Below are 15,801 nucleotides of genomic sequence, written 5' to 3' on the forward strand. Positions count from 1 at the left end.
CTGGCCTGATCACCCCCAACTGACCCCCACTTCCAACCTGCTCGCCTCCAACTGCCCTCCCCTCCTGGCCTGCTCGCACCGAACTGTCCTCCCCTGCCAGCCTGCTCGCCCCCAACTGCCCTCCCCTCCTGAACTGCTAGCCCCCAAATGCCCTCCCTGCTGGGTTGCTAACTCCCAACTGCCCAGCCTTCCAGCCGGATCACGCCCAACTGCCCCCCCTTGGGCCTGATCGCCCCAAACTGCCCGCCCCTTCTGGCCTGATCACCCCCAACTGCCCCCCACTTCCAGCCTGCTTGCCTCCAACTGCCCCCCCCCCCCGCCGGCTTGCTCACCCCCAACTGCCCTCCCCTGCCAGCCTGCTCGCCCCAACTGCCCTCCCCTCCTGGCCTGGTTGCTCCCAACTGCCCCTCCCTGCTGACCTGCTCACCCGCAACTGCCCTCGCCTTCCAGCCAGATCACGCCCAACTGCCCCCCCTTCTGGCCTGATCACACTCAACTGCCCCCCACTTCCAGCCTGCTCGCCTCCAACAGCTCCCCCCTGCTGGCCTGCTCGCACCCAACTGCCCTCCCGTCAGCCTGCTCGCCCCCAACTGCCCTCCCCTCCTGGCCTGCTCGCCCCCACTGTCCTCCCCTGCCAGCCGGCTTGCCCCCAACTGCCCTCCCTCCAGGCCTGCTTGCCCCCAACTGCCCCTCCCTGCTGGCCTGATCACCCCAAGGGATCCCTGCTTTCCTGCTCACTGCCAACTGCCCCATCTTCCAGCCGGATCACGCCAAACTGCCCCCCTGCTGGCCTGCTTGCCCCAACTGCCTCCCACTTCCAGCCTGCTCACCCGCAACTGCCCTCCCCTGCCAGCCTGATCGCCCCCAACTGCCCCCTTCCTGGCCTGCTCATCACCAACTACCCCTCCCTGCTGGCCTGCTCGCCTCTGACTGCCCAACCTTCCAGCCGGATCACGCCCAACTGCCCCCCCTTCGGCCTGATCGCCCCAAACTGCCCGCCCCTTCTGTCCTGATCACCCCCAACTGCCCCCCACTTCCAGCCTGCTCGCCTCCAACTGCCCCCCCCCCCCGCCGGCTTGCTCACCCCCAACTGCCCTCCCCTGCCAGCCTGCTCGCCCCAACTGCCCTCCCCTCCTGGCCTGCTGGCTCCCAACTGCCCCTCCCTGCTGACCTGCTAACCCGCAACTGCCCCGCCTTCCAGCCGGATCACGCCCAACTGCCCCCCCCTTCTGGCCTGATCACACTCAACTGCCCCCCACTTCCAGCCTGCTCGCCTCCAACAGCTCCCCCCCGCTGGCCTGCTCGCCCCCAACTGCCCTCCCCTGTCAGCCTGCTCGCCCCCAACTGCCCTCCCCTCCTGGCCTGCTCGCCCCCACTGTCCTCCCCTGCCAGCCGGCTCACCCCCAACTGCCCTCCCTCCTGGCCTGCTTGCCCCCAACTGCCCCTCCCTGCTGGCCTGATCACCCCCAAGGGCCCCCCTGCTGTCCTGCTCACTGCCAACTGCCCCATCTTCCAGCCGGATCACGCCCAACTGCCCCCCTGCTGGCCTGCTCATCACCAACTGCCCCCCCTTCTGGCCTGCTCACCCCAACTGCCCACCCTGCCAGCCTGCTCACCCCGAAATGCCCCACTGGCCTGCTTGGCCCCAACAGCCCCCCTGCTGCCCTGATCACCCCCAAGTACCCACCACTTCCAGCCTGCTCGCCTCCTACTGCCACCCCCGACGGCTGCTTGCCCCAACTGCCCTCCCTAGCCAGCCTGCTCGCCCCCAACTGCCCTCCCCTCCTGGCCTGCTTGCCCCCACCAGCCCCTCCCTGCTGGCCTGCTTACACCCAACTGCCCAGCCTTCCAGCCGGATCATGCCCAACTGCCCCCCCTTCTGGCCTGATCACACCCAACTGCCCCCCACTTCCAGCCTGCTTGCTTCCAACCGCCCCCCCCCAGGGCCTGCTCACCCCCACTTGCCCACGTCGGCCAGCATGCTTGCCCCCAATTGCCCTCCCCTCCTGGCCTACTCTCCCCAAACAGCCCTCCCCTCCTGACCTGCTTGCCCCTAACTGCCCCTCCCTGCTGGCCTGCTCACCCCCAACTGCCCTGCCTTCCAGCCGTATCATGCCCAAGTGCCCCCTTCCTGGCCTGCTCATCACCACTGCCCCCCCTTCTGGCCTGATCACCCCCAACTGCCCCCACTGCTGGCTTGCTCACCCCAACTGCCCCCCTGCTGGCCTGTTTGCCCCCAACTGCACCCCACTTCCAGCCTGCTCGCCCCCAACTGCCCCCCCTGCCAGCCTGATTGCCCCCAACTGCCCTACTCATTACCAACAGCCCCTCCCTGCTGGCCTGCTCGTCCCTAACTGCCCCACCTTACAGCAGGATCACACCGAACTGCCCCCCCTTCCGGCCTGATCGCCCTCAACTGCCCCCCCCTGCTGGCCTGCTTGTCCCCAACTGCCCCCCACTTCCAGCCTGCTTGCCCCAACTTCCCCCCCTGCCAGCCTGATCACCCCCAACTGCCCCCCTCCTGCCCTGCTCATCACCAACTGCCCCTCCCTGCTGGCCTGCTAGCCCCCAACTGCCCCACCCTCCAGCGGGGTCACGCCCAACTGCCCCCCCCTTCCAGCCGGATCACGCTCAACTGCCCCCCCTTCTGACCTGATCATACCCAACTGCCCCCCACTTCCAGCCTGATTGCCCCAAACTGCCCCCCCTGCTGGCGTGCTCACCCCCAACTGCCCCCCTGCTGGCCTGATCGCCCCCAACTGACCACTTCTAGACTGCTTGCCCCAAACTGCCCCCCTGCCAGCCTGCTTGCTCCCAACTGCCCCTCCATGCTGGCCTGCTCACCCCCAACTGCCCCACCTTCCAGCCGCATCACACCCAACTGCCCCCCCTTCTGGCCTGATCATACCCAACTACCCCCACTTCCAGCCTGCTCGCCTTCAACTGCACCCCCCCCCGCCCGCATGCTCGCCCCCAACAGCCCTCCTGCGCCAGCGTGCTCACCCCCAACTGTCCTCCCCTGCCAACCTGCTTGCCCACAACTGCAATCCCCTCCTGGCCTGATTGCCTCCAACTGCCCCTCCCTCCTGGCCTGCTCACCCCCAACTGCCCCGCCTTCTGGCCTGATCACACCCAACTGCCCCCTACTGGCCTGCTCACCCCCAACTGCCCCGCCTTCTGGCCTGATCACACCCAACTGCCCCCTACTGGCCTGCTCACCCCCAACTGCCCCGCCTTCTAGCCTGATCACACCCAACTGCCCCCCTGCTGGCCTGCTTGCCCCCAACTGCACACCACTTCCAGCCTGCTCGCCCCAACTTCCCCCCCTGCCAGCCTGATTGCCCCCAACTGCCCCCCTCCTGGCCTGCTCATCACCAACTGCCCCCACTTCCAGCCTGCTCGCCCCCAATTGCCCCCCCCCTGCCAGCCGGATGGCCCCCAACTGCCCCCCTTCTGCCCTGCTCATCACCAACTGCCCCTCCCTGCTGGCCTGCTCGCCCACAACTGCCCCACCCTCCAGCCGGGTCACGCCCAACTGCCCCCCCTTCCAGCCGGATCACGCTCAACTGCCCCCCCTTCTGACCTGATCACACCCAACTGCCCCCCACTTCCAGCCTGATTGCCCCAAACTGCCCCCCCTGCTGGCGTGCTCACCCCCAACTGACCCCCTGCTGGCCTGCTTGCCCCCAATTACCCCCACTTCCAGACTGCTCGCCCCCAAGTGCCCCCCCTGCCAGCCTGATCGCCCCCAACTGCCCCCCTCCTGGCCTGCTCATCACCAACTACCCCTCCCTGCTGGCCTGCTCGCCCCCAACTGCCCCACCATCCAGCCGGATCACGCCCACTGCCCCCCCTTCCAGCCTGATCACACCCAACTGCCCCCCCTTCCGGCCTGATCGCCCTCAACTGCCCCCCCTGCTGGCCTGCTTGCCCCCAACTGCCCCCCCACTTCCAGCCTGCTCGCCCAAACTTCCCCCCCTGCCAGCCTGATCGCCCCCAACTGCCCCCCTCCTGGCCTGCTCATCACCAACTGCCCCCACTTCCAGCCTGATCGCCCCCAATTGCCCCCCCTGCTAGCCTGATGACCCCAACTGCCCCCCTCCTGCCCTGCTCATCACCAACAGCCCCTCCCTGCTGGCCTGCTCGCCCCCAACTGCCCCACCTTCCAGTCGGATCACGCGCAACTGCCCCCTCTTCTGACCTGATCTCGCCCAAGTGCCCCCCACTTCTAGCCTGCTCGCCCCCAACTGTCCTCCCCTGCCAGCCTGATCGCCCCCAACTTCCCTCCCTTCCTGGCCTGCTTGCCCCCAACTGCCCCTCCCTGCTAGCCTGCTCACCCCCAACTGCCCCGCCTTCCAGCCAGATCATGCCCAAGTGCCCCCTTCCTGGCCTGCTCGCCCCCAACAGCTCCCCCTTCTGGCCTGATCACCCCCAACTGCCCCCCTGATGGCCTGCTTGCCCCCAACTGCGACCCACATCCAGCCTGCTTGCCCCCAATTGCCCACCCTGCCAGCCTGATTGCCCCCAACTGCCCCCCTCCTGGCCTGCTCATCACCAACTGCCCCCCACTTCCAGCCTGCTCGCTCCCAACTGCCCCCCCTGCCAGACTGATCGCCCCCAACTGAAGCCCTCCTAGCCTGCTCAACACCAAATACCCCTCCCTGCTGCCGTGCTCGCTGCCAACTGCCCCACCTTCCAGCCGGATCACGCCCAACTGCCCCCCTTTCCAGCCTGATCACACCCAACTGCCCCCCTTTCCAGCCTGATCACACCCAACTGCCCCCCTTGCTGGCCTGCTTGCCCCCAACTGCCCCCCTCTGGCCTGCTCACCCCCAACTGCGCTGCCTTCCAGCCGGATCACGTCCAACTGCCCCCCCTTCTGGCCTGATCACACCCAACTGCCCCCCACTTCCAGCCTGCTCGCCCCCAACTGCCCTCCCCTGCCAGCCTGCTCGCCCCCAACTGCCCTCCCTTCCTGGCCTGCTCTCCCCCAACTGTCCTCCCCTGCCAGCCTGCTCGCCCCCTACTGCCCTCCCCTCCTGGCCTGCTTGCCCCTAACTGCCCCTCCATGCTGACCTGCTCACCCCCAACTGCCCCACCTTCGAGCCGGATCATGCCCAACTGCCCCCCTCCTGGCCTGCTCGCCCTCAACTGACCCCCCCTTCTGGCCTGATCACTTCCAACTCCCGCCCCCCCGTCTGGCCTGCTCACCCACAACTGCCCCCCTGCTGGCCTGCTTGCCCCCAATATCCCCACTTCCAGACTGCTCGCCCCCAAGTGCCCACTCTGCCAGCCTGATCGCCCCCAACTGCCCCCCTCCTGGCCAACTCATCACCAACTGCCCCCCACTTCCAGCTTGCTCGCCCCCAACTGCCCCCCTGCCAGCCTGCTTGCCCCCAACTGCCCCACCCTTCTGGCGTGCTCACCCCCAACTGCCCCCCTGCTGGCCTGATCGCCCCCAACTGACCACTTCTAGACTGCTTGCCCCAAACTGCCCCCCTGCCAGCCTGCTCGCCCCCAACTGCCCTCCCTTCCTGGCCTGCTCGCCCCCAACTGCCCCTCCCTGATGGCCTGCTCACCCCCAACTGCCCCGCCTTCCAGCCAGATCCTGCCCAACTGCCCCCCCCTGGCCTGCTCGCCCCCAACTGACCCCCCCTTCTGGCCTGATCACTCCCAACTGCCCCCCCTGCTAGCCTGCTCACCCCCAACTGCCCCCCTGCTGGCCTGCTTGTCCCCAATTACCCCCACTTCCAGACTGCTCACCCCCAACTGCCCCCCCTGCCAGCCTGATCGCCCCCAACTGCCCCCCTCCTGGCCTGCTCATCACCAACTACCCCTCCCTGCTGGCCTGCTCGCCCCCAACTGCCCCACCTTCCAGCCGGATCACGCCCAACCAACTGTCCCCCCCTTCGGCCTGATCACACCCAACTGCCCCCCCTTCGGCCTGATCGCCCCCAACTGCCCCCCCTGCCAGCCTGATCGCCACCAACTGCCCTCCCCTCCTGGCCTGCTTGCCCCCAACTGCCCCTCCCTGCTGGCCTGCTCACCCCCAAATGCCCCGCCTTCCAGCCGGATCATGCCCAACTGCCCCCTTCCTGGCCTGCTCACCCCCAACTGCCCCCCTCTTCTGGCCTGATCACCCCCAACTGCCCCCCCTGCTGGCCTGATCACCCCCAACTGCCCCGCTGCTGGCCTGCTTGCCCCCAATTGCCCCCCACTTCCAGCCTGCTCGCCCCAACTTCCCCCCCTGCCAGCCTGATCGCCCCCAACTGCAGCCCTCCTGGCCTGCTCATCACCAACTACCCCTCCCTGCTGGCCTGCTCGCCCCTAACTGCCCCACCCTCCAGCGGGATCACGCCTAACTGCCCCCCTGCTGGCCTGATCGCCCCCAACTGACCACTTCTTGACTGCTTGCCCCAAACTGCCCCCCTGCCAGCCTGCTCGCCCCCAACTGCCCTCCCTTCCTGGCCTGCTCGCCCCCAACTGCCCCTCCCTGATGGCCTGCTCACCCCCAACTGCCCCGCCTTCCAGCCGGATCATGCCCAACTGCCCCCCTCCTGGCCTGCTGCCCCCAACTGACCCCCCCTTCTGGCCTGATCACTCCCAACTGCCCCCCCTGCTAGCCTGCTCACCTCCAACTGCCCCCCTGCTGGCCTGCTTGTCCCCAATTATCCCCACTTCCAGACTGCTCATCCCCAAGTGCCCCCCTGCCAGCCTGATCGCCCCCAACTGCCCCCTCCTGGCCTGTTCATCACCAAATGCCCCCCACTTCCAGCTTTCTCGCCCCCATCTGCCCCCCCTGCCAGCCTGATCGCCCCCAACTGCCCCCCTCCTGGCCTGCTCATCACCAACTACCCCTCCCTGCTGGCCTGCTCGCCCCCAACTGCCCCACCTTCCAGCCGGATCACGCCCAACTGCCCCCCCCCTTCGGCCTGATCACACCCAACTGCCCCCCCTTCGGCCTGATCGCCCCCTACTGCCCCCCCTGCTGGCCTGCTCGCCCCCAACTGCCCCACCTTCTAGCCGAATCACACCCAACTGCCCCCATTCGGCCTGATTGCCCCCAACTGCCCCCCCTGCTGGCCTGATCGCCCCCAACTGCCCTCCCCTCCTGGCCTGCTTGCCCCCAACTGCCCCTCCCTGCTGGCCTGCTCACCCCCAAATGCCCCGCCTTCCAGCCGGATCATGCCCAACTGCCCCCTTCCTGGCCTGCTCACCCCCAACTGCCCCCCTCTTCTGGCCTGATCACCCCCAACTGCCCCCCTGCTGGCCTGATCGCCCCCAACTGACCACTTCTAGACTGCTTGCCCCCAAATGCCCCCCTGCCAGCCTGCTTGCCCCCAATTGCCATCCCTTGTTGGCCTGCTCGCACCCAACTGCCCGCCCCTCCTGGCCTACTCGCCCCCAAGTGCCCCACCCTGCTGTCCTGCTCGCCCCCAACTACCCCACCCTGCTGGCCTGCTCATCCCAACCATAAAAATCTTAGAAGAATCCATAGGCAGCAAAATATCAAACATATGTCATAGCATTATCTTTACTGATACAGCTCCTAAGGCAATGGAAATAAGGAGAAAATAAACATATGGGACTACTTCAAAATAAAAAGCTTCTGCACTGCAAAAGAAATCATCAACAAAATAACAAGAAATACCATTGCATGTGAGAACATATTTGCCAATGATATTTCCGATAAGGGTTTAATCTCTAAAATTTACAGGGAACTCATACAACTTATCAAAAGGAAGATAAATAATCCAATCAAAAAATGGGCAAAATACCTAAATAGACACTTTTCAAAAGTGGAAATACAAAAGGCCAAGAGACATATAAAAATATGCTCAAAGTCACTAATCATCTGAGAGATGCAAATCAAAATGACAATGAGGTACTATCTCACACCTGTCAGAATGGCTATCATCAACAAATCAACAAACAACAAGTGCTGGAGAGGATGTGGAGAAAAAGGAACCCTCTTGCACTGCTGGTGGGAATGCAGACTGGTGCAGCCACTGTGGAGAACAGTATGGAGTTTCCTCAAAAAACTAAAAATGGAACTCCCATTTGACCCAGTCATCCCACTTCTAGGATTATACCCAAGAAATCAGAAACATCAATCAGAAAAGATATAGGCACCCCTATGTTCATAGCAGCACCATTTACAATAGGTAAAATTTGGAAACTGCCTAAGTGCCCATCAGCAGATGAGTGGATTGAAAACTGTGGTACCAAGAAATCAGAAACACCAATCAGAAAGGATATATGCACCCCTATGTTCATAGAGGCACAATTTATAATAGCTAAGATTTGGAAACAGCCTAAGTGCCCATCAGCAAATGAGTGGATTAAAAAACTATGGTACATCTACAATGGAATACTATGCTGCGGTAAAAAAGGAGTTCTTACCATTTGCAACAGCATGGATGGAACTGGATAGCATTATGCTAAGTGAAATAAGCCAGTCAGAGAAAGATAAATATCACATGATCTCACTCATTTGTGGAATATAATGAACAACATAAACTAATTAAGAAAAATAGATCCAGAGACAGAGAAACATCGATCAGATCATCAAACCTCAGAGGGAAGGTAGGGGAGGATGGGGTAAGAGGGAGAGATCAACCAAAGGACTTGTATGCATGCATATAAGCCTAACCAATGGACACAGACAACAGGGGTGTGAGGGCCTGAGTGGGGGGATGGGAGGGGTAATGGGGGAATAACGACACACATGTAACACCTTAATCAATAAAGAAATTTAAAAAAACTGTGGTACATCTATACAATGGAATACTATACTGCTTTAAAAAAGAAAGAACTCCTACCATTCACAATGGCACAGATGGGCATGGAGAGCATTATGCTAAGTGAAATAAGCCAGTCCGAGAAAAATACATATCACATAATCTCACTCATTTGTGGAATATAATCAACAACATAAACTGATGAACAAAAATAGATCCAAAGATAGAGAAGCATCAAACAGTCAAACCTCAGAGGGAAGGCAAGGGAGGTGAGGTGGGGTAAGAGATCAACCAAAGGACTTATATGTATGCATATAAGTATAACCAATGGACACAGACACTAGCGGGGTGAGGGCATGTGCTTGGGGATGGGAATGGCCGGGAAGAGGTCAATGGGAGAAAAAGGAGACATATGTAATACTTTAAACAAATAAAAATAAATAAATAAAAAATAAAGATAAAGTGGGCAAAGAGGGTCAAATATATGCTGATGAACAGAAACTATACTTTTGATGGTGACCATGCTATAGTGTATACAGATATCAAATTATAATGTTGTACCTAAAAATTACATAATGTTATTAACCAATGTTAGCTCAATAAAAGAGCCTTAGCTGGTTTGGCTCAGTGGATAGAGCGTTGGCATGCAGACTGAAGGGTCCCAGGTTCGATTCTGGCCAAGGGCACATGCCCGGATTGTGGGCTTGATCCCCAGTAGGAGGCGTACAGGAGGCAGCCGGGCAATGATTCTCTCTGGTCATTGATGTTTCTATCTCTCTATCCCCCTTCCTTCCTCTCTGAAATCAATAAAGAAATATATTTTAAATAAATAAATAAATATAAAAGAAAAATATTTCTCTTAAAAAAAGTTTCATTCAGAAGAAACTTGATACCTGTGACAGGATGACTTTACATTTCTATTTAAGTATGTGTTAAATTTTGTTTAAATGAATTATAATATGCTATACTTTTATTTGCTTTGATTTCAACCTGGAAATATGATATAAAATAAAAGTACATTTTTATATTAAAAAATAATACTTAAGCACAATAATGAATAATAAACCACTGAAAATAGAAGTTCATAAATCCATATCAATAATAAATAAACAGGGAAGAAGGGAAGGCTCATGCTTGTAGTAGAATATCCAGGTCAGTCTAATAAATGGGAAGTGAGTGCTAGAGTTGGAAAAATCATCATAAGGATTGATTTAGGGGAAAAAATCATCAATGGATGCTAAATCTAGGGGACATTTTTTATGAAGAGCATGTTATTTGCAGGCTCTTAAGAGTGTGTCCCACAGGTTGCCTATTTGTTGCAAGAGGAAAAAAAGAAACAGTAATTATACATTGGAGAAACCAGACAGCAGCTTAACTCAATGATCAAATTTAACATTATCAATGAGGGACAGATGGGCATCGTGTGTCTCCAGATGCGATAGCCTAAGAAGGACAGAACATCACCTACACAGTATTCTAGCCAAGAATGTATAACATCAATCTAATCACATGGAAGCATCAGATAAACATAAAATGAGGAATGTTCTATTTTTAAAAAGGGAAGTTGGGTGGGACTGTATTCTTCAAAAAGGGTACTGTCATAAAAAATAAAACAAAGAAAGGCTGTGGAAATGTTCCAAATTAAAAGAAGCTAGAGAAATGAAAGCAAATGACCTTAAACTGAATCCTTTACTGGAGGAGGAAAAATCTTATAAAGTCAACTGGAAAAATTGGAATATGACAATAGATTACAATATATCATAAAATATTGTATCAATGTAATTTTATAAAGTTGTTATCTCTACTGTGGTTTCTCCAAGAAAATATACACTAAAGTACTTGGGAATAAAGGACCATGATGGATGTAAGCAAATGCGATAAAACATTAACATAATATATGACTTTAGGTAAAGACTTTATGTGTATTCTTTGTACTGTTTATTTTTGCAAATTTGTATATTTGAAATTATTTCTAAATAAATTATTTTTATAAGTTATACCTTTGTATCATGAGATCATAATAAGCAACTACAATCCAATAGGGAATTTTTTTTAGGCACTCAAGTAATCCCCCTCTGCTCTTCAAAGAGCTTGGCCCAGTTTTCATTTTAACTTTATTTGAAGATTTATTAACTCCTAATATATGCAATTGAGATCCAGAATTGAAAAATAAAGTACATTCTTGGCAGGAAAGAGGTGGAGACCCTAACCCCCAGGGTGAAACTCTGTACCTGCCAAATGTAAAGGTTCGAAGCACAAATATTTTCAGATCTAAGCTCAAGGAGACCTTTAAACTGTACTTCCCCATAATTCTTTCATCAAGACATAGGAAAATAGAGTTGAAAATCCTACTGACACAAAATCATTTAGGTAAATGTGGATATGGACCTTATCTCCTTGTCTACTGGCTTAAGATCAGCTCTTACATATCAGAATCCTTCCCATGCTGGAATGACAAAGGAGAGGGGAAAAAAACTCACAGCAGATTAACTAATTAAAACAGGTCAAAACTTTTGGCAGGCTAGGACCTCACTATTGTGAATATTAAGGAGAAAACAGATATAGATATAGGGAGCCCTATTAATGCTGATAGAAAGCAGAAAATAATCATATAGGGAACCCCAAAATTCATGGAAAAAGGAGCCCTAAACCCTCAAATAGATGAGCTCAGACATCTGCAAGTGCCCAACCCTCAGAATGGCTTAAGTACATTGTAATAATGGAAGTTTCTCTGGAAAGCACTGGTGACCAAAATGAATCCTCAGAACTTGAATGCAAAATGGAAATGGGCTTCTGGGAATTTGGAAAGCTAGATAGAGGCAACGATGCTGCTCAGGGATGCCTTTCTAACCCCATCCCCACCCTGAATGAGGATGTGGCCTAGCAGATGTTGAATTCAGTTAGAGTATCAGGAGGGTCCTGGATATCTGCATGTACTTACTATTAGTTTATTTGTGTTTGTTCTTTATAAATAGCCAGATAAACTTAATGAGAAAGAACTGAGACATAGCAAGCAAGTTTCTCACATACTGTGAGACCTTGCTTTGCATACACTGTCACCACACTCCCATCACAGACTCTGCAGGCCAATGGAAGCTACACCAAGATGGGCTGCACCTGCTCCTGATGTGTGTGACTTAGTTCAGCCAAGTTTCTAGATCCATGGTTAAATAACTCAGGAAACAAACCTAACCCCACAGATCTGTATGGAAGGGGTCTCTTTCAACCTTTATATAGTAAATCTGAAATTAGGCAGAAAGCTATAACCTAATCATATATGTTGTAATCTCTATGGGGGAGAGACTATATTAGCACAAAGATGGTCACATAGCATCTAAAGAGCAGAGATCCAAAGGGGAGAACTTTATCAATGCTTATCCAATCCTGGCCAAGAGGATAAATATTATCTGGTAGAGACAAGTATTCAGGTAGCCACAGAAGGGCACTTTATTATAGATGGCAGGAACAGTTCACCAGGTTCTCTGTATCATAGCTGAAACAGACTTCAAAACAAACATTGGACAAGTCCTCATTTGTAAAGTGGAGATAATGATAGCATCTACCTCAAAGGCTTATATGAGGATCAAGTTGATACAGAAAAAGTGCTTAGAATAGTGTCTGGCAGATGGTAAGCACTCAGTAGGCATCAGTTACTATTATCTAAGGCCAAAGATTACCTTTAGCCCAATTCTATATTCAATTAGTAGCATTCCATTAATTCTGGGTTTTGCTGGTACTTACATAATACCAGAAGGGAGTAACTTGGAAGTGAACTCAAGAATTCTAGTCAAAATTGAGTTCCAAGAGCTCCATAGTTGAAGATCAGATCATGGAGCTGTGGTGCCCAATGATTCTATACATCAGGGAGCATTTTTTATTGTCACTATGACTGGGATGCTATTGGAACTTAAAGCCTGGGGTCCAGGGATGTTGCCTGAGGTCATTCCTACACAACAACAACAAAAATGTCCTGCCTCGCCCTGACCGGTTTGGCTCAGTGGATAGAGAGTCGGCCTGTGGACTAAGGGGTCCAGGTTCGATTCCCGTCAAGGGCCATGTACCTTCGTTGCGGGCACATCCCCAGTGAGGGGTGTACAGGAGGCAGCTGATCGATGTTTCTCTCTCATCGATGTTTCTAGCTCTCTATCCCTCTCCCTTTCTGTGAAAATCAATAAAATATATATTTTTAAAAATGTCTTGCCTCAAATGCCCATAGTGCTTGAGTTGATAAACATTGCCCTAGACTACAATGAATGCACCAAAGTACTTACCTCCAAGGCCAAAGCAACCTGTTGACCAACTTCTGGGCTTTATATAAATGTAAGATCCCACAGTTCTCATATTTATCTACAATTTCTTATCTAATAATCACTCTACTACTTCAAGAGAACTCCACCAATTAATCCAGATGCATGTGCCAGCAGAGGAGCCCCTCCAGTTTCTGAAATTGGGTCATTGATTCCAAATAAAATCATCTCTCTACATTCCAGAAAGGGTCAGAGTCTGGTAAACTGGAAAGGTTCCTCAAGGAAGAGGTTGTCTAAACCTTATGCAACATCACAGCAGAGTATTGGACTAGCATACTCACATTTGTGAGATCGTCCAAAGCTGATCTCATTTTGAGCAGTCCCTGAGGTGAAGATGGAGATATCACTGCTTGGTACTCCTCCTCACTCTAAAAAAGTAAAAGAGGTAAATGAATATACCCAACTGTGAACAGTCTTTTTCAGGGTCATCTCTGGGGCTCAGAAGGAAACTCCAGAATCTCCAAGCAACTGCAGATGCATAATATAAACCCCAATAAACTACAACAAAAGGACATTTTGACATTCACTGCTGCTTAGAGAATCACTGAAAGAGGTAATCATTGATGATAGGAACAAGGCTGTGATGAGACAAGATGACCATCAGTGTAACTCTTAGAGTTAGGTGGATGAATGGGTAACAAAACAAGACCCTTACATATGCTGTCTACAAGAGACTCACTTCAGCCCTGGCCAGTGTTGGTCAGTGGTTAGAGTGTCAGTCCATGCACCAAAGGGTCCCAGGTTCAATTCCTGGTCAGGGGCATGTACCTGGGTTGCAGGTTCAATCCCTGGCCCAAGTTGCATTTGGAAAAATAACTACCACAAAGGAAAACTTATAATGGCAGAATCTAATCAGAAAAATCCAATATAGACAAAAATCTGATAAATGTAGCAAATATTTCTTGCCAATTTATACAGGAAAAAATATTTGTCCCCTACATGAAAATCATTTTATTAAAATGAAAATGATTAGAAAATGTGTATCTGTACTGAAAGAAAAGTAATCAAGGAAAATAAATTGGCCTAATGATGTTTGTTTTAGGAAATACTCTCTTAATGACAATTCATTAGTGTTAGTAAAATTCTTATTAAAATATGTATGATGATAAATGAACACAAAACAGTTCAGGACTGGAATGACTATGTCAAACCACCCCCAAGATCAAAACAGCAGAATTAAAATGGACCCATTCTTCTAATTAAATAGCTATAAAAAGCATGGTAATACATTTGTTGTATTATCTTCATAATCTCCCCAGGATTTACCAAGCAACCTCCTGGAAAGGTGCTTTGAGCATCTTAGGCGAAGTAGGAGTATTGATATGATCATTAACAAGAGGTGAATATTGTTTGGTTTGGAAGATTGTGGAGGGTGGCCTTCATTTCAGCCATGCATTTATGGGAAAGAAAAGTTCATATTTTCTCCCCAAGTTCTAATTTGCTGATCTTCTCCAACTACAGGGACTCTTATTCCTTGCTCTCCTTCTTAAATAAAACCACACATAATCAGAAAGATTTAGGGGTGTGGATAGGGACTAAGGCAACATAGTAAGAGGCTGCTTGAGACACTATTAGGAGAGACAGCTTGCTCTAACCTTTTCAGATTCGCCATCATCACTGGGCACAATTTTGGACTGCAATTTCTTAGTCTCATGCTTGTCGTTTCCAAGTGGTGGTGGCATCTCTTACAGATTCAGCAGGGTTTATCCAAGGCAGGGCTGCAATCAGAAAGGGTCTCTTTAAAACACTATTCACCAGAAACAACACAGAATTATCTGGAGACTTTTGAGAAAACCCAGTCTCTCTATAGCATCCCTAGGAGGAAACAGACTTTGAATTAGGCAGATCTTGGTTCTACCACAGTTAACCTTGGGTTAAGTGATTGAAACTCCCTGGGCTCCAGATATCTCATCTATAAAATGAAGATAAGTATACCTACCTCTGCAGGACACTGTTCAAATTAAATTAGATACTCTATGTAAAAAGCCCAGCATAATGCCTACCATCCTCTGTGGGCACTGAAATTATGGCCTAGCCCAGCCTTGGGCAAACTACGGCCCGCGGGCTGGATCCGGCTGTTCTATCCGGTTCTCTTGCTCTCCCCTCCGCTCCTTTACTTTGAATTTATATTAGTTCACACAAACACTCCATCCATGCTTTTGTTCCGGCCCTCCGGTCCAGTTTAAGAACCCATTGTGGCCCTCGAGTCACAAAGTTTGCCCACCCCTGGCCTAGCCCCAAGTTTAGGTCTGGGAACATTGGGAACAACTTATGTCATTTACACTGAAGACAATAAAAAATGTGACAAGTCATAGAGTACGGAGGCTAGTTAGTAAGAATAATGTTCTTTAAAAGGCATGGGATCCTGGCCCCGGAAATTATAATATGTTACAAAGACAACACAAGAATGCACTGCACACACACATATGCACAATAGGCCAGAGAGTACTCAAAGGTTGCATTCAAGCAGAAGAAATTGTAATACAGTTCTAGACACCTGATAGGAACATTTTTTTTTAAAAAAAATGAGCTAATAGAAGAAAGTAACGTATTGGAAAATCATTTGACATAACAATTTAACAGTCATTAGAACTCTTGGAAGAATCCTACCTTCACCTCATCTCAGTATGGGACCCCATTCTATATTTCTTTTTTAAAAATATTTATTGTTGAAAGTATTACATAGACCCTCCTTTTCCCTCCATTAACCTCTTCCAGCCTGTTCCGTCCCCCTCCCTCCCCCCAGGCCATTC

At 52.4% G+C, this 15,801-nt stretch overlaps 1 protein-coding gene across 1 annotated transcript in view; it reads right to left on the minus strand.

Annotated features, from left to right (window-relative positions):
* Positions 1–14,730, minus strand: part of CCNB3 (cyclin B3) — a gene marked incomplete at its 5' end in the record, with an annotated part of 83,728 nt that extends 68,998 nt beyond the window's left edge. The window contains 2 exons of the mRNA XM_080652937.1: positions 13,330–13,416; positions 14,644–14,730. Of these exons, the coding sequence (XP_080509063.1) occupies positions 13,330–13,416; positions 14,644–14,730 (174 nt within the window). The remainder of the gene's footprint in view (positions 1–13,329; positions 13,417–14,643) is intronic.
* Positions 14,731–15,801: the final 1,071 nt, after the last annotated feature.

Source organism: Plecotus auritus (assembly GCF_963455305.1).
Source record: "Plecotus auritus genome assembly, chromosome: X".
NCBI lineage: Eukaryota > Metazoa > Chordata > Mammalia > Chiroptera > Vespertilionidae > Plecotus > Plecotus auritus.